This window comes from Lagenorhynchus albirostris, chromosome 9 (genome assembly GCF_949774975.1).
Source record: "Lagenorhynchus albirostris chromosome 9, mLagAlb1.1, whole genome shotgun sequence".
NCBI classification, from domain to species: Eukaryota; Metazoa; Chordata; class Mammalia; order Artiodactyla; family Delphinidae; genus Lagenorhynchus; species Lagenorhynchus albirostris.
Genome location: NC_083103.1, coordinates 103533091 through 103553200, shown reverse-complemented (window position 1 = coordinate 103553200; position 20110 = coordinate 103533091). Strand labels below are relative to the sequence as shown.

At 36.5% G+C, this 20110-nt stretch overlaps 1 protein-coding gene across 4 annotated transcripts in view; it reads left to right on the top strand.

Annotated features, from left to right (window-relative positions):
- Positions 1 to 20110, top strand: part of ARHGAP32 (Rho GTPase activating protein 32) — a 269873-nt gene that overhangs the window by 164416 nt on the left and 85347 nt on the right. For all 4 annotated transcript variants that reach the window (XM_060160761.1, XM_060160760.1, XM_060160759.1 and 1 more), the window contains 2 exons: positions 544 to 630; positions 18767 to 18904. In XM_060160761.1, coding sequence (XP_060016744.1) covers positions 544 to 630; positions 18767 to 18904 — 225 coding nt within the window. The remainder of the gene's footprint in view (positions 1 to 543; positions 631 to 18766; positions 18905 to 20110) is intronic.

Sequence of the window (20110 nt, the reverse complement as noted above, 5' to 3'; positions counted from 1 at the left end):
GTTCTCTGGCAGCCAGTGTGCAGTCTCTGTAATAGAGCCTGAGCTCTTTTAGACCATTGGTCACGCTGTCTCTCAGGGCCCGCCTGAATGCCTTCCTTTCACATTTGTGCTGTACCTCAGGGATGTGAAGGCCTGCTTTGGAATGAATGTACTACTTTATTTACTGCTGTTATTCCGTTCTGCTAGTTTAGATATAAGCTACAAAGAAAAATTTTAGAAACGTATTTTTAATTTCTTATTTATTTTTTTAATTTTTATTTTTTATTGGAGTATAGTTGATTAACAATGTTGTGTTAGCTTCAGGTGTACAGCAGAGTGATTCAGTTATACATATACATGTATCTATTCTTTTGCAAGTAGAAACATATTTTTTAAAAATCCTGAAATCTTCATCTTATCTGCTTTAAGCAATAGAGTTCTGTTATAAGGCATATCTTACATTAAGTTGATGGGGAGGGACAGGTATTATTGAATGCTTATTTCATTTTGTTCATTAATCATGACTTTCTCTTCCTCTCTTTTGCCCTTTCTTCTTTGACATAGCTTTCACTTTCAGAAGAACAGAATGAAGTAACAAAAAATGGCTGTGAATCTAAAGAGCTGGTCTACCTCGTGCACATTGCTTGTCAGGTAATTTTGTGGATGTGTTCTCCATTTCACATAAAATTTAATGAGAATTAAATATGAATGAATAACATTGAATAAATGAATGAATAAATATGAACAAATAACATTGACTGCGGTAACACAAATGTTTGATTTTATTCTTTCTCCCATTCATATTGGCATTTCTGCATATACTCAGAGTTGAAACAATCAGTTTAATAGAGTCAATTTAATAGATATTTAATTTACAAACGTAAGTAAAAATTCTTCCTGTAAGAGTAAAGGAAATAGGACTTCCCTGGTGGCGCAGTGGTTAAGAATCCACCTGCCAATTCAGGGGACACAGGTTTGAGCTCTGGTCCAGGAAGATCCCACATGCCGTGCAGCAGCTAAGTCCATGCACCACAACTACTGAGCCTGTGCTCTAGAGCCCGTGAGCCACAGCTACTGAAGCTCACGCACCTAAATCCTGTGCTCTGCAATGAGAAGCACGCACAACTCAACGAAAGAGTAGCCCCCACTCGCCGCAACTAGGGAAAACTTGCGTGCACCAACGAAGACCCAACGTGGCCAAATTAATAAATAAAATCCTTTAAAAAAAAAAGAGTAAAGGAAATATATTGTTTATTGATGATGAGGTTAAATGAGTCAGCTACTGGTCACATATTACAATAAAAGAACAGACTAAGTAGTGTCTGCATCAGATGCACACTTTTCTAACCAAGATGGTAAGTTCCACTGTGGTGTAACAATGTGTGTACGTTTCAGAAGTGTGCTATTTCTTAAATCTTAGTATTAGAACTTTTTTGAGGGTAATTACCATGACTTGCTCTTAATGAGATTTAAAATATGTCATTTGTAGCATTGATTATTTCCTCCATCAAGTAAGCAGTTAGTTCCTTTATTTATTCTTTGTTCATTGAGCCTTCTTGCCTATCTTTGAAGTAGTCATTGTAAAGCAAGTGTTTTCTAGGAAAGCTTTCTTATGTACAAAGTTTTTAGTTTTCTTTGAGAGAGTAAGATAGGGGAGTTTATGGTTTTTTTTTTCTAAAAAGTACTATTCATGTACCTGAAATTAAAAATTAAATAGTCTGGAAAAGTCTAATGGCTAATTCATATGGGAAATACTTAAGTTCTTAGTCTTGGTGTGACCTTAAGGGCAAACCTTTTATAATTAAGTGCTTTTATTTGTAGGTGAGAGAATATGAGATTGGAAATTGAACTTAGTTTGTATATATATGTTCAAAGTTACATATCATTTATACGTGTTTTACTGTATGTCATCTTGGAGGAAGTGGGCAGCTCTGAATCACTGTTTCATGTCATATTTCATAAAAATGCTTCTACTTGGTGAGTTAATTTTTAAGTGAAAATATCAAATGCTTTCATGATGAACCATTGCTAGTACAGGAATATAAAACATTTTTTCTTTATCTAGAGTACCTGATTGGCATGTGAGTCATGAACTTATTATTCCATCTAAAACCTACACCTTTTAGCATCTTCTCTTCTTACCAGTGATTTACATTTGTTCTGACAATGCAAATATTTTTATTCTCATAAGCAAAACATAATGTCAAAAATACCTATGCTGTTCTTAAAAAATGACCTTCAAAAGGTAAGCATGGTATTTTGGTACCATACATTAAAATGTATAATCGTTACTTGATTATGCCTCCATGAATTAGTGACCTAGATAATTAAGGCTATTTCCTGGTTGTAAATATCTTGTCAAGCTGCTTAAAAAATTTCAGACTACTTGTTATACTATTTACCACACGAAAGTAGTAATTTACTGCATTGTCATAATGCTGTCACGTTTCTCCTCTGCCTCACACCGTAAGTAATCGTTGATATGTTCTCATGGCTTACCTTCTGTATTCTTGCCATATATGTCAGCCATAAACCACATTAAACTAGAATCATTTTTTTTTATAACCAAGAGAGACTCACAATCAAACCTTCTAATTTTGCAAATGAGAAAGTTGAGGCCCAAATTATGGAAGTTGCTTTCCTAAGCTATATGAAATCTTAGCAGGAGCTACTGAGGACTTCAGTTTCCTGATTGCCAGCTTTTCTTGCATCAGCTTGGAATTTGCAATCTACAACAGATTTTAGAGATTGCTTAATCTTCAGATGAGATACGATCACGCTTACGCCCTGTAATCTATTCGTTATAGAAGCTAATTTCATATTTCATATCTTTGCTAATTTCTAATTTTTAATAATGTGCACTTGAAATTTTGTTTATTTAACCAAAATTCTTGGTCCTTCATCTGAACCCACTTTCTTTGCTTTATCTTTTATCTTAGAAAGTGTCCAGTTAAACAGCTGTGATCTTTTTCCTTTCTGTAGGTTAAGTGATATGATTTCTTTAGGTATTACCTTTGAATCTTGTAATGGTGTCTTTGTCTCTGCCTTTTACAGTTTTAATTTCTTTTTAAATTGTGAACCCAGAAATGTAAGCCATATCTTCCATACTGCATAGATCCAAATTCAGTATGCATTTTTTGATCACTTATATGTCTAATACACAAGTGTTATGGCATGCAGCATATCATTTAATTCTTAAAACCTCTGTGGGGCAAATAGTCTGGTTTAAAAACATCAGTTTTTAAGGGTTTTTTTTTTATAAATTTATTTACTTATTTATTTATTTATTTATGGATGCGTTGGGTCTTCATTGCTGCATGTGGGCTTTCTCTAGTTGTGGCGAGGCGGGGTGTACTGTTTGTTGCGGTGCGCAGGCTTCTCATTGCGGTGGCTTCTCTTGTTGTGGAGCATGGGCTCTAGGCGCACGTGCTTCAGTAGTTGTGGCATGTGGGCTCAGTAGTTGTGACTCACAGGCTCTAGAGCACAGGCTCAGTAGTTGTGGTGCACGGGCTTACTTGCTCCGTGGCAGGTAGGATCTTCCCAGACCAGGGCTCAAACCCGTGTCCCCTGCATTGGCAGGCAGATTCCTAACAACTGCACCACCAGGGAAGCTCCTAAGTGTTAATTTTAAAATGACTAATTTAAACCTAGCTGTTGCAAGAATTTATTTTAACATGTGCCCTAATGAAAATTTGGTTCTGATCTTTCCCCCTCTGAGTATAGTTTTGTTGGTTTAAGAATAATGGTTGCTTAATGAAATAGTTAGTATTTTATTGTTCCACAGTAAGCTTTAGAGAAGTTGAAATGAATGGTTCTTATTGAAGTTGGATTGTATGAACTACCTTTGTATTTACCAGAATTCATCAATGTATAATAGTTTATTTTTTCTGAAGATCAAGTTTTTCATAAATATTTACAGTAGAAGGAAATGGACTGTCAGTCAGGAGGCCTAAATTTGTCCCAACTGTGCCATGACTAACCAGCTGTGTGGCTGACAGGGTCTTAGAGCTCTGGCCGGGTGTCAGGCCTGAGCTTCTGAGGTGGGAGAGCCAAGTTCAGGACACTGGTCCACCAGAGACCTCTGGGCCCCACGTAATATCAAACGGTGAAAGCTCTCCCAGAGATCTCCATTTCAATGCTAAGACCCAGCCCCACTCAACGACCAGCAGTCTACAGTGCTGGACACCCTATGTCAAACAACTAGCAAGATAGGAACACAAGCCCACCGTTAGCAGAGAGGCAGCCTAAAATCATAAGAAGTTCACAGACACCCCAAAACACACTACTGGACATGGTCCTGCCCACCAGAAAGACAAAATCCAGCCTCATCTACCAGAACACAGGCACCAGTCCCCTCCACCAGAAAGCCTACACAACCCACTGAACCAACCTTAGCCACTGGGAGCAGACACCAAAAACAATGGGAACTACCGACCTGCAGCCTGCGAAAAGGAAACCCCAAACACAGTAAGTTAAGCAAAATGAGAGAAATACACAGCAGATGAAGGAGCAAGGTAAAAACCCACCAGCCCAAACAAATGAAGAGGAAGTAGGCAGTCTACCTGAAAAAGAATTCAGAGTAAAGATAGTAAAGATGATCCAAAATCTTGTAAATAGAATGGAGAAAATACGAGAAATGTTTAACAAGGACCTAGAAGAACTAAAGAGCAAACAAACGATGATGAACAACACAATAAATGAAATTAAAAATTCTCTAGAAGAAATCAATAGCACAATAACTGAGGCAGAAGAACGGATAAGTGGCCTGGAAGATAAAATAGTGGAAATAACTACCACAGGGCAGAATAAAGAAAAAAGAATGAAAAGAATTGAGAACAGTCTCAGAGACCTCTGGAACAACATTAAATGCACCAACATTTTAATATATAGGTATCCCAGAAGAAGAAGAGACAAAAAAAGGAACTGAGAAAACATTTGAAGAGATTATAGTTGAGAACTTCCCTAGTATGGGAAAAGAAATAGTCAAGCAAGTCCAGGAAGCACAGAGAGTCCCGAAGTATAAATCCAAGGAGAAATGCACCAGGACATAGTAATCAAACTCTCAAAAATTAAATACAAATAAAAAAATATTAAAAGCAGCAAGGGAAAAGCAACAAATAACATACAAGGGAATCCCCATAAGGTTAACAGCTGATCTTTCAGCAGAAACTCTGCAAGCCAGAAGGGAGTGGCAGGACATATTTAAAGTGATGAAAGGGAAAAACCTACAACCAAGATTACTCTACCCAACAAGGATCTCATTGAGATTCAACAGAGAAATTAAAACCTTTAAAGACAAGCAAAAGCTAAGAGAATTCAGCACCACCAAACCAGCATTACAACAAATGCTAAGTAAAGGAACTTCTCTAGGCAGGAAACACAAGAGAAGGAAAAGACCTACAATAACAAACCCAAAGCAATTAAGAAAATGGTAAAAGGAACATACATATTGATAATTACCTTAAATGTAAATGGATTAAATGCTCCAATCAAAAGACACAGACTGGCTGAATGGATACAAAACAAGACCCGTATATATGCTGTCTACAGGAGACCCACTTCAGACCTAGGGACACATACAGACTGAAAGTGAAGGGATGGAAAAAGATATTCCATGCAAATGGAAATCAAAAGAAAGCTGGAGTAGCAATTCTCATATCAGACAAAAGAGACTCTAAAATAAAGACGATTACAAGAGACAAAGAAGGACACTACATAATGCTCAAGGGACCAATCCAAGAAGATATAACAATTGTAAATAATAATGCACCCAACACAGGAGGACTTCAACGCATAAGGCAAATGCTAACAGCCATAAAAGGGGAAGTCAACAGTAACACAATCATAGTAGGGGACTTTACCACCCCACTTTCACCAACAGACAGATCATCCAAAATGAAAATAAATAAGGAAACACAAGCTTTAAATGACACATTAAACAATATGGACTTAATTGATATTTATAGGGCATTCCATCCAAAAGCAGCACAAACACTTTCTTTTCAAGTGCTCATGGAACATTCTCCAGGATAGATCATGTCTTGCGTCACAAATCAAGCCTGGGTATATTCAAGAAAATTGAAATTGTATTTTTTTCCTACACAACGCTATGAGACTAGATATCGATTGCAGGAAAAAACCTGCAAAAACAGAAACATGAAGGCTAAAGAATACACTACTAAATAACCAACAGATCACTGAAGAAATCAAAGAGGAAATCAAAAAATACCTAGAAACAAATGACAATAAAAACACAACATGGGATGCAGCAAAAGCAGTTCTAAGGGGGAAGTTTATAGCAATACAATCCTACCTCAAGAAACAAGAAGCATCTCAAATAACCTAACCTTACACCTAAAGCAGATAGAGAAAGAAGAACAAAAAGAACCAAAAGTTAGCAGAAGGAAAGAAATCATAAAAATCAGATCAGAAATAAATGAAAAAGAAATGAAGGACACAGTAGCAAAGATCAGTAAAACTAAACGCTGGTTCTTTGAGAAGATAAACAAAATTGGTAAACCATTAGCCAGACTCATCAAGAAAAAAATGGAGAAGACTCAAATCAACAGAATTAGAGTGAAAAAGGAGAAGTAACAACTGACACTGCAGAAATACAAAGGATCATGAGAGTTTCCTACAAGCAACCTTACGCCGATAATATGGACAACCTGGAAGAAATGGACAAATTCTTAGAAAAGCACAACCTTCTGAGACGGAACCAGGAAGAAGTAGAAAATATAAACAGCCCATTCACAAGCACTGAAATTGAAACTGTGATTAAAAAATCTTCTAACAGACAAAAGCCCAGGACCAGATTACTTCACCGGCGAATTCTGTCAGACATTTAGAGAAGAGCTAACACCTGTCCTTCTCAAACTCTTCCAAAATACAGCAGAGGGAGGAACATTCCCAAACTCATTCTATGAGGCCACCATCACCCTGATAACAAAACCAGACAAGGATGTCACAAACAAAGAAAACTACAGGCCAATATCACTGATGAACATAGATGCAAAAATCCTCAACAAAATACTAGCAAACAGAATCCAGCAGCACATTAAAAGAATCATACCCCATGATCAAGTGGGGTTTATCCCAGGAATGCAAGCATTTTTCAGTATGTGCAAATCAATCAATGTGATGCACCTTATTAACAAATTGAAGGAGAAAAACCATGTGATCTTCTCAGTAGATGCAGAAAAAGCGTTTGACAAAATTCAACACCAGTTATGATAAAAACCCTCCAGAAAGTAGGCATAGAGGGAACTTTCCTCAACATAATAAAGGCCATATATGACACACCCACAGCCAACATCGTTCTCAGTGGTGAAAAACTGAAACCACTTCCACTATTATCAGAACAAGATAAGGTTGCCCACTCTCACCACTATTATTCAACATAGTTTTGGAAGTTATAGCCACAGCAATCAGAGAATAAAAAGAAACAAAAGGAATCCAAATAGGAAAAGAAGAAGTAAAGCTGTCACTGTTTGCAGATGACATGATACTATACTTAGAGAATCTTAAAGAGGCTACCAGAACACTACTAGAGCTAATCAATGAATTTGGTAAAGTAGCAGGATACAAAATTAATGCACAGAAATGTCTTGCACTCCTATACACTAATGATGAAAAATCTGAAAGAGAAATTAAGGAAACACTCCTGTGTGCCACTGCAACAAAAAGAACAAAATACCTAGGAATAAACCTACCTAAGGAGACAAAAGACCTGTATGCAGAAAATTATAAGACACTGATGAAAGAAATTAAAGATGATACAAACAGATGGAGAGATATACCATCTTCTTGGATTAGAAGAATCAACATTGTGAAAGTGACTACACTACCCAGAGCAATCTACAGATTCAATGCAATCCCTGTCAAATTACCACTGACATTTTTCACAGAACTAGAACAAAAAAATTCCACAATCTGTATGGAAACACAAAGGCCCTGAATAGCCAAAGCAATATTGAGAAAGGAAAATGGAGCTGGAGGAATCAGGCTCCCTGTCTTCAGACTATACTACAAAGCTACAGTAATCAAGACAGTATGGTACTGGCACAAAAACAGAAATGTAGATCAATGGAAGAAGATAGAAAGGCCAGAGATAAACCCATGCACATATGGTCACCTTATCTTTGATAAAGGAGGCAAGAATATGCAATGGAGAAAAGACAGCCTCTTCAGTAAGTGGTGTTGGGAAAACTGGACAGCTACATGCAAAAGAATGAAATTAGAGCACTCCCTAGCACCATACACCAAAATAGACTCAAAATGGATTAAAGACCTAGATGTAAGGCCAGACACTATAAAATTCATAGAGGAAAACACAGGCAGAACACTCTATGACATAAATCACAGCAAGATCCTTTTTGACCCACCTCCTAGAGAAATGGAAATAAAAAGAAAAATAAACAAATGGGACCCAATGAAACTTAAAAGCTTTTGCACAGCAAAGGAAACCATAAACAAGACGAAAAGACAACCCTTAGACTGGGAGGAAATATTTGTAAACGAAGGAACTGACAAAGGATTAATGTCCAAAATTTACAAGCAGCTCATGCAGCTCAATAACAAAAAAACAAACAACCCAATCCAAAAAGGGGCAGAAGACCTAAATAGACATTTCTCCAAAGAAGACATACAGATTAACAACAAACACATGAACGGATGCTCAACATCACTAATCATTAGAGAAATGCAAATCAAAACTACACTGAGGTATCACCTGACACCAGTCAGAATGGCCATCATCAAAAAATCTACAAACAGTAAATGCTGGGGAGGGTGTGGAGAAAAGGGAACCCTGTTGCACTGTTGGTGGGAATGTAAATTGATACAGCCACTATGGAGAACAGTATGGAGGTTTCTTAAAAACTAAAAATAGAACTACCATACGACCCAGCAATCCCACTACTGGGCATATACCCTGAGAAAACCATAATTCAAAAAGAGTCATGTGGGCTTCCCTGGTGGCGCAGTGATTGAGAATATGCCTGCCAATGCAGAGGACACGGGTTCGAGCCCTGGTCTGGGAAGATCCCACATGCCGTGGAGCAACTGGGCCCGTGAGCCACAACTACTGAGCCTGCGCGTCTGGAGCCTGTGCTCCGCAACAAGAGAGGCTGCGACAGTGAGAGGCCTGTACACCGCAATGAAGAGTGGCCCCCGCTTGCCACGACTAGAGAAAGCCCTCGCACAGAAACGAAGACCCAACACAGCCATAAATAAATACATAAATAATTTAAAAAAAAAAAAGTCATGTACCACAATGTTCATTGCAGCTATATTTACAATAGCTAAGACATGGAATCAACCTAAATTTCCATCGACAGATGAATGGATTTAGAAGATGTGGCACATATATATGATGGAATACTGCTCAGCCATAAAAAGAAACAAAATTGAGTTATTTGTAGTGAGGTGGATGGACCTAATGACTGTCATACAGAGTGAAGTAAGTCAGAAAGAGAAAACCAAATACTGCATGGTAACACATATATATGGAATCTTAAAAAAAAAAAAGGTTCTGAAGAACCTAGGGGAAGAACAGGAATAAAGATGCAGATGTAGAGAATGGATTTGTGGACACAGGGACAGGGAAGGGTAAGCCAGGATGAAGTTAGACAGTAGCATTGACATATATACACTACCAAATGTAAAGTGGATAGCTAGTGGGAAGCAGCTGCATAGCACAGGGAGATCAGCTCAGTGCTTTGTGTCCATCTGAGGGGTGGGATAGGGAGGGTGGGAGGGAGATGCAAGAGGGAGGAGATATGGCGATATATGTATATGTATAGCTGATTCACTTTGTCATACAGTATAAACTAACACACCATTGTAAAGCAATTATACTCCAATAAAGATGTTAAAAAAATATTTACAGTCATGTGAAAGCTTCTTTATGTCCCCGTTGATGGAGTAAACAGTTGGTTTTAGGGGAATGCTTTTCTGTCTCAAAATATCTCTTGTTCTCTGATGCTTTAAATTCCACCATCAGAAATGCATTCCTCGGTATTAAATAACTCCTCCACTTGGTTGCTTTAGAATATGTTGTTACTAAGGGTGTGGAGTTGATTATTAACGTTTGAAGAGCATCTGTGTATGAACACAATGTATTGAATATAAGCAGATCGCAAACATTCTTATTTAAACCTAAAAACTTTTCTCTGAAATATATGTGTTACTATTCCCATTATGTAGAAGAATAAACTGCTGTTCGTCGGTGTTAAGTAACTTGTGTAAAGTCCCCTATTTGGGATAAGGCCAGGCTGAGATTTAAATCAGGTCTTTCTTTTCACTGAACTTCATCATACATACAGTTAATTCAAAGTACTAATTCTCTTGCAAGATAAACTTTCTCATGATAAAAGAGTCTTCAGAGGACATGGGTGAAGACTGTTCTTCTCAGAAAGGACCGCAAGTATGTGTAGATTTTGTCTAACTTTTTCCACCTCTGTTATTACCAAGCTGTATCTCAATCACTGTATCTTGTTAGGCCATTGTTGATAACATCTGCGTTTGCACCCTATACTTGATTATAACCCTTCAACTGCCAGAATGAGGTAAAATGTAAATTTAAACCTGTTACTCTCATGGTTAAAACTCTTCAGTAGATTTCCATTGAATTTAAAACTAAACCCAAACTGCTACCAAGGCCTGTGTGGGCTGTGCAGGATCTGGACCTTGCCTACTTTTTCTAAGCATCATGGGACAATCTTCTCACTCCTACTCTTTGGTCTCACTAGCTTTCAGTCAGTTCCTAAAAGACCCTGGGTTTTTTCCTGAAACAAGGCATTGACCTTTTTTGGTCAGCTCATCACTCCATTCACACATACAGTTGCTGTGTCTGGTGCCTGCTCAGTTCTCAGGAGGCAGGTTAGATATCACTTCTTTATAGCACAAAAGTATCATTATTTTATTTATGTATTTATTAACTTAAAAAGTATTTTTTTCCTCACTAGAAATAAATTCTAAGAAGTCAGTGGTTTGATGGTACTTTCTCTGTTGTATCTCTAATGCTCACTCCAGGGCTTGGTACTATGTAGGTGCTCAGTAAATATCTGGTGAATGAATGAAAGAAAGAACAAAATTTTGTCTTAGAAATTTGATCCTATATACACTGGTATTTTTCTTTTTCTCTCATTCTTCTTTATGAGCCTTGTTAAGAATTGTTGATTTTTGTTATCCTTGGAGAGCAATACTTACTTGATAGTAATAATTATTAAGGTTATAAATTAGCTGCAAATTAAAATTTAGACAGATGTATATAGTTAATTTTTTGTTCTGTTCTTCATAAAATAATTGAACTTCTAAAATTCTCTGATCATTTACTTTATTCAGCCCATTTGGAAATTCCATGATTAAGGTTGTTTTTTTACATATGAAATTTAAAGTTTTTCTTCCACGTCTACTGAAAAGATAGGTATTTTACTATTTTTAGAATTTTACTGAGTGACTTTAAAACAGTTTGAGAGAATTTGCAAATTATGTGTTACGGTTTTAATTTCCTGCATATAAATCTGCATAAAAACGCAGACTTTTTACTAGCACAAGAACAGTTTTTAAAAGTTGAAAGAAATCAATTTATTGGTATATGAAGAAATGAATTTTGAAATCCAGTCCCCAGTATTTACCTTTTGAGGCTCTGAATGTTCTTTCCGTTATGTGGTTGCTTATTGTTATTTATTTCTTTCAGCAATACTCTATAGAGAGAAGAGAACATGATTACTTTTTATAAATTTAATAAACTTTTTTTTAGACCAATTTTAGATTTACAGCAAAATTGAGGGAAGTACAAGGTTCCCTTGTATCCCTTGTCCTCACACATGCACATCCTCCTCCACTATGGACATTCCCCTGCTAACGTCGTACATTGTTACAACTGATGAGCCTACATTGATGTACCATTGTCATTAAGGGTTCATTCATGGTGTTGTGCATTCTGTGGGTTTGGATAAATTTATAATGTGTCTTCACCATCATAGTATGTGGAATAGTTTTACTGTCCTATAATCTCCTGTGCTCCACCTATTCATCTCTCACTTCCCCCTAGCCCGTGGCAACCACTGATTTTTTTCTTAAATTTTCTCCATACTTTTGTATTTTCTACAGTGTCATATGGTTGGAATCATAGTATGTAGCCTTTTCAGGGTGCCTACTTTCACTTAGCAATATGCATTTAAGTTTCATGTCTTTTCATGGCTTGATACTTTGTTTTAGTGCTGAGTCATATTCCATTGTCTGGATGTACCACAGTTCATTTATCCATTCACCAGCTAAAGGACATCTTGGTTGCTTCCAGACTTTGGCAGCTTTTAATAAAGCTGCTGTAAACCTTTGTGTGCAGGTTTTTTGTAGACATAACTTTTCAGCTCATTTGGGTAAACACCAAGGAGTGCAATTGCTGGATCCTGTGCTAAGAGTATGATAAATGTTGTAAGAAACTGAAAAGTCTACCTAAATGGCTGTACCATTTTATATTCATACCAGCAGTGAAGGAAAGTTCCTGTTGCTTCCCATCCTCCCTAGCATTTGGTGTTATTAGTGTTCTGGATTTTTGCCACTCCAATGGATGTGTAGTGATATCTTCTCGTTTTTATTTGCCTTGCCCTGATGTCATATGGTGTGGAGCATCCTTTCATATGCTTATTTACCATCTGTATGTCTTTTTGGTGAGGTGCCCATTTTAAAATCAGTTGTTTGTTTTCTTATTGTTGATTGTTAAGGGTTCTTTGTATATTTCGGTTAAAACCCTTTATCAGTAGATATGTTAATTGCCAATATTTTCTCCCAAGTCCGTGGCTTGTCTTTTCATTCTCTCGACAGGGCAGAAAATCTTAATTTCAGTGAAGTCCAGCTTATCGATTCTTTCTTTCATGGACTGTGCCTTTGCTCTTGTATCTAAAGAAAGTCATCACCAAACCCAAGGTCATCTATATTTTCTCCTGTGTTATCTTCTAAGAGTTTTATTGTTTTGTGTCTTATGCTAAGGTCTTTTTGAGTTAGTTTTTGTGAAAGATGTAAGTTCTGTGTCTAGATTTATTTTTTTGTGTGTGGATGTTCAGTTGTTCCAGCACCATTTGTTGAAAAAAACCATCTTTTCTCCATTATATTGCCTTTGCTTTTTTGTCAAACATCAGTTGACTGTACTTTGGTTGGTCTGTTTCTGGGCTGTCTGTGCTGTTCCATTTATGTATATGTCTGTTCCTTTCCTAATACCATATTGTGTTGATTATTGTAGCCTTATGGTAAGTCTTGAAGTTACATACCATCAATCCTCCAACTTTGTTCTTCTTCTTTAATATTGTGTTAGCTATTCTGGGACTTTTGCCTCTCCATATACACTTTAGAATCAGTTTTTCAATATTCAGAAAAATAACTTGCTAGGGTTTAGCCTGGGGAAGGATTGTGAATCTGTAGATCAAGTTGGGAAGAATTAACACCTTGGCAATATTGAGTCTTCCTGTCCGTGAACATGGTATATCTCTCCATATTTAGTTCTTTGACTTCTTTCACCAGAGTTTTATAGTTTTCCTCATATAGATCTTGTACATATTTTGTTAGATTTATGCCTAAGTATTTCATTTTTGGGGTGGTAATGTAAATGGTATTGTGTTTTTAATTTCAGACTCCACTTATTTATCGCCTGGTATATAGGAAAGCAATTGACTTGTGTATATTAACCTTGTATCCTGCTACTTTGCTGTAATCACTTACTGGTTCTAGATGGGGTTTTTTTTGTTGTTTTGTTCTGTATTTTCTACGTAGATGATCATGTCATCTGTGTACAAATGCAGTTTTATTTCTTCCTTACCAATCTATATATCTTTTATTTCCTTTTCCTGTCTTACTGCATTAGCTAGGAATTCCAGCACAGTGTTTTAAATCAGTGATGAGAGAAGATATCCTTGCCTTGTTCCTGATCTTAGTTGGAAAGCTTCAAGCTTCTTACCAAAAGTCAGTTCCATTTCTATAAACTCTAATAACAGATTATCAGAAAGAGAAATTAAGAAAACAATCCCACAGTTGCATCAAAAATAATAAAATACCTAGGAATAAATTTAACCAAGGAGGTGAAAGATCTGTACACTGAAAACTGTAAGGCACTGCTGAAAGAAATGGAAGATGACACAAATAAATGGAAAGATAATTCTTTGCTCGTAGATTGAAATAATTGATATTGTTAAAATGTGCATACTCCCCAAAGCAATGTACAGATTCAGTGCAATCCCTACCAACATTCCAATAGTGTCTTTCACAGAAATAGAAGAAACACCCCTAAAATTTGTTTGGAACCACAAAAGACCCCAAATATTCAAAGCAATCTTGAGAAAGAACAACAAAACTAGAGGTATCATTGCCCTGATTTCAAACTATATTACAAAGTTATAGTAATCAAAACAGTATGGTATTGGCATAAAAACAGAAAAATAATCAGTGGAGTAGAATAGAGAGCCCAGAAATAAACCCACACGTATATGGTCACTTAGTTTACAGGAAAGGAACCAAGAATATACAATGGGGAAAGCACATTTTCTTGAATAAATGGTGCTGGGAAAACTGGACCACCACATGCAAAAGAATGAAAATAGACTTGTACCATACACAAAAATTAGCTCAAAATGGTTTAAAGGCTTAGATGTAAGACCTGAAGGCATAAAACTCCTAGAAGAAAACATGGGTAGTATTCCCCTTAACATCAATCTTGGTGATGATTTTTTAAAATCTGATTCCAAAAGCAAATGTTTATAAACAAGTGGAACTACAAAAAAACTAAAAGGTCTGAACTGCAAAGGAAAGCATCAAGAAAGTAAAAAGATAACCTGTGGAATGGGAAAAAATATTTGCAAACCACGTATCTGATAAGGGGTTAATATCCAGTATATACAAGGAACCCCTACAACTCAATAGCAGAAAACACTCTGATTAAAAAATGGGCAGAGGTCTCTTCAGTCTCTTTAGCAAGTGGTGTTGGAAAAGCTAGACAGCCTCATGTAAATCAGTAAAGTTAGAACACTGCCTCACACCATACACAAAAATAAACTCAAAACGGTTTAAAGACCTAAGTATAAGACATGACACCATGAAACTCCTAGAAGAGAACATAGGCAAAATATTCTCTGACATAAATCATAACAATATTTTCTTAGGACCATCTCCCAAGGCAAAAGAAATAAAAGCAAAATTAAACAAATGGGACCTAATCAAACTTAAAGGCTTTTGCACAGCAAGGAAGCCATCAACAAAATGAAAAGACAACCTATGGAATGGGGGAAATAGTTGCAAACGATGTGACCAACAAGGGGTTAATACCCAAAATATATAAATAGCTCATACAGCTCCATATCAAAAAAAAACCCAGCCCAATCAAAAAATGGGCAGAAGACCTAAATAGACATTTCTTCAAAGAAGACATAGAGGTGGTCAACAGGCATATGAAAAGATGCTCAAAATCACTAATTATTAGAGAAATGCAAATCAAAACTATAGTCAGGTATCACCTCACACCAATTAGAATGGGCATCATCAGAAAATTCACAAACAAATGCTGGAGAGGGTGTGGAGGAAAGGGAACTCTCTTGCACTGTTGGTGGGAATGTAAATTGATACAGCCACTATGGAGAACAGTATGGAGGTTCCTTAAAAAACTAAAAATAGAATTACCATATGACCCAGCAATCCCACTACTGGGCATATACCCAGAGAAAGCCATAATTCAAAAAGACACATACACCCCAATGTTCATTGCAGCACTATTTACAATAGTCAGGTCATGGAAGCAACCTAAATGCCCATCGACAGATGAATGGATAAAGAAGATGTGGTACATATATACAATGGAATATTACTCAGCCATAGAAAGGAACGAAGTTGGGTCATTTGTAGAGACGTGGATGGACCTAGAGACTGTCATACAGAGTGAAGTAAGTCAAAGAGAAAAACAAATATTGTATATTAACACACATATGTGGAATCTAGAAAAATGGTACAGTTGAACCTGTCTGCAAGGCAGAAATAGAGACACAGACGTAGAGAACAAATGTATGGACACCAAGGGGAGAAGCGGGGGTTGGGGTGGGATGAATTGGGAGATTAGGATTGACATGTATACACTAATATGTATAAAACAGATAACTAATAAGAACCTGCTGTATAGCACAGGAACTCCACTTAGCTGTACAGTAGAAACTAACACAACATTGTAAAACAATTATACCCCATTAAAAAAATTAATATTAAAATTTTTTTTAAAAAGGTATTCCCTCACTATGGTCAGAATGGCCATCATCAAAAAGTCTACAAATAATAAATGCTGGAGAGGGTGTGGAGAAAAGGGAACCCTCTTGCACTGTTGGTGGGAATGTAAATTGATACAGCCACTATGGAGAACATTATGGAGGTTCCTTAAAAAACTAAAAATAGAGCTACTATATGATCCAGCAATCCCACTCCTGAGCATATACCCGGAGAAAACGTTAATTCGAAAAGATACATGCACCCCAGTGTTCATAGCAGCACTATTTACAATAGCCAAGACATGGAAGCAACCTAAGTGTCCATCAACAGATGAATGGATAAAGAAGATGTGGTATATTTATACAATGGAATATTGCTTAGCCATAAAAAATAATGAAATATTGTCATTTGCAGTAACATGGATGGACCTAGAGAATAAACTAGGTGAAGTAAGTTAGATGGAGAAAGTATGATATCACTTATATGTGGAATCTAAAAAACAGTACAGATGAATTTATATACAAAGCAGAAACAGACTCACAGACATGAAAAACAAATTTATAGTTACCAAAGGGGAAAGGGAGGGGGAGAGGGATAAATTAGAAGTATGAGATTAACAGATAGAAACTACTATACATAATATAGATAAGCAACAAGCATTTACTGTATAGCACAGGGGACTATATTCAATATCTGGTAATAACCTATAATGGAAAATAATTTGAAAAATAATATAACTGAATCATTTTGCTGTACACCTGAAACTAACATAATACTGTACGTCAACTATATTTCAATTTAAAAAATCCAGAGCTTTGAAATAAAAAGTCGACATCTGTTTAATCTCTGTGATGGAGATATACATACGTTAAATTAATTTTTGTAATTTTCTGATATTTGAAGTGTTGCATAATTTTTGAAATGTGTATGTGTGAAAGAAAAATATTTCCAACTATGCGATAAGTTGTTTTTCTTTTTTTCTGCTTTGTTGTTCATTTTTATTTTTGCCATTCCAAAGGAACAAGTATTTAACCACCTGTTGTCACTCAGGAATGCTTTGGGTAGAAGGCAGTGGTAGAACTAAAAAAACAAAGGAGCTTACTTGAGCTAAGAGTAAAAGAACAACTTTCCATAGTAGAAGAACAGCACTTAAAAATCACATAGGCAAGAAAGGGAACATTTCACACATGGAAGAAATGCAAGTGATTGAGCATAACTGGAAGCAAAGAAACGGCATGGAGGAGTAGTGAGTGGGATCACACTATAAATTTAGAGAGGCCCAGATGATGCAAGCCCTGATACGTGCAAGTATGTTTGGACTTAATCTTGTGGATCAGTGGTTCCCAACTCAGGCTGATCATCAGATTAACTGGATCTCATTCCAGATTTATTGAACTAGCATTTCTTAGAATAGGAACCAGGAGACTGTTCTTTAAAAATATCTGACACATCTGTTCTCTTATTTCATTCTAACAGCCCTCTGAAAGAGGGAGGTGGTATTGCTTTCCATCTGTGTAATGGAGAATTGTAGTTCAAAGTAGGACTAGACAAGTTTATCCTGTTAGTTATGGACATACCTGTGTTTAGAATTCAGCACCTCTCCCATGAAATGGTACCTTCTGCTTCTGCCCCATCTGGTGGAGACAAATGGAAAAGAGCTACAGTAGAGATGTTTTCTTCAGTTCTCAGATGGCTGCTTTGTCTCGCAGTCCCTCCAGATTGCTATGAGATGAAAGCTTCCATATAAAAGTGGACTGAATTGTCAAACCAAATGGTGTGTAGTGGGGACCAGCTCATCATTACTGCCCACAGGAGCTTTTGAAGGCCTTTTGTCAGTGTGACCTGACAAGCTTTGTATTTTGTGTTGGGGGAGGGGAGTGGCAGAGAAGATCAAAAGCAGGGAGGTCAGAAATGATGTCAGTCCTTAATAAAGCTCGGGCTACAAAGTGATAGATTCAAGAGAAACTTAGAAGACAGTGTGTAATAAATATGCTCTGTGAGCAGATTTTCATTTCTGATGAGCTTGTGAGTTTAGGTAAGGAAAGGAAGAAAGACTGAGAAGTGGGGGGATATAGTGGGTTCTAGATAATATATGCACACCAAATGCTTCTAGATGAAATTTAAGAAAATTAATTTTCAGTGTATTTCCAGTTTCAGTCACAGAAATGTTCATGGTAACTGATCAGAGACCTGGTTTTATTTTTCTTTAATTTCTGGTAATATTCTCCCATACAAAATCATTTTATGGTTTTTTCCATGGGTTTAAGGTCACATGCTATCTTCCCATCTACCAGTTATTATTCCCAAGGAGAGCCAGTGGGCTTGATTAGTGGTAGGAAGAGGTTTAGTGGACAGTTCTAGTTTATTTTCCATTACTGACATTTTAATGTAATATAACTCACTATAGGGTTCTGGAGTTTATTTATTGTCAAGTTAATTAGTAAATATAAAATCTCATGAATAACATCGTTATGGAACAAATCCTGGTTCCTGACCATTCCAAATAGAGACAAATTATAGGAGTCTTTCTTTTTCTTACTCATAGGGCAAAAGTTGGATCATTAAAAGAAGTTATGAAGATTTTCGGGTACTTGATAAACATCTTCATCTGTGTATTTATGACCGACGATTCTCCCAGCTCTCAGAGCTTCCCCGTTCTGATGCCCTGAAGGACAGTCTAGAGGTAAGCATTCAGTACTTTGCAGAAGTAATCACTATAAATTAGCAGAATTTTTTTTGCCAGTATACTAAATAAAAGCTTATATTGAGCACTCAGGAAGATTCGTGGGATTACTTAATTATTTCTTAACTGAAAAATTAGTAATGCTGTTAGGATATTTTGAATTGAAATAGGTTCAGTGTATAATTTTATAAAAAGAATCTCATATCCTAATATATAAATGGGCAATATATATGAGCAGATCATTTTTCAGAGAGAATGCAAAATATAAAAGCAAAAATATGGAAAAGTGTTGACCTCACTAATTATCAAAGAAATGTGTATTCAAATGATGCTGTTTACTCAGTTTATGATGGCAGGCTGTGTCCATGCACTTATTTCCACTCCTGCCAAAAATTTCTAGTAAAAATATGAGATTTTTTTTTAAATTTAAGAGGAAAGAGATTCTTTTATAACACCAGAAAATAAAAAGAACCATCAGGGAATCAAAAATTGTGAGGAATCTTTGAAAGTAGATGGGATAAGATTTATGGGGGCAAGAAAATACAGCATAAGAAACTTGTACAGGAGGACTGCAGAGGGACAGATAAACTAGAAATGTTCAGTGTGAAAACCGAATAAACAAAGTAACAGAAGAGTAAACAGAGGGCTTTCAGAAGCATGATTACCACCCTCAGAGAGAAAGTGAGGCAGTCACATTCATGGAATGAGAACAGAGTTTTAAAAAATAATCAGAGACCTTAGAAATGAACATGTGGTTTTTAAAATTAATTTTAATAATAACAAACAGCTGGACTACATGCAAAATGGACATAGATGAAGAGAGAATTAGTGAGCAGGAAGAGCAAGCTTTGTAAGAACACAGCCCCAAAAGGGACAAAAAGTTGTGAGAGAATTGTTGGGAATCACAGAGAATAGATCCAGAAGTTCCTACAAGTTCCTGTTCCTCTTGTAGGAGTTATAGGAGGAGAGAGTGGGTGGCAGTAACTAAAAATATAATAAATTCCCCTAAATTAAAAAAGGGCCCGTTTTCAGATTAAATGGGCCCATTAAGTGCTAAATATAATAAGTGAAAAGACACACATCTAGAAACATTGTGGTAAAATTTCAAAATGCCAAAACAGAGAGGAAACCCAAATGGCTTCCAGAGAGCAAAAACAAGGTTTTTCTCAAAGGAACAAGAAACGTATTGGCGTTAGACTCCTTGGC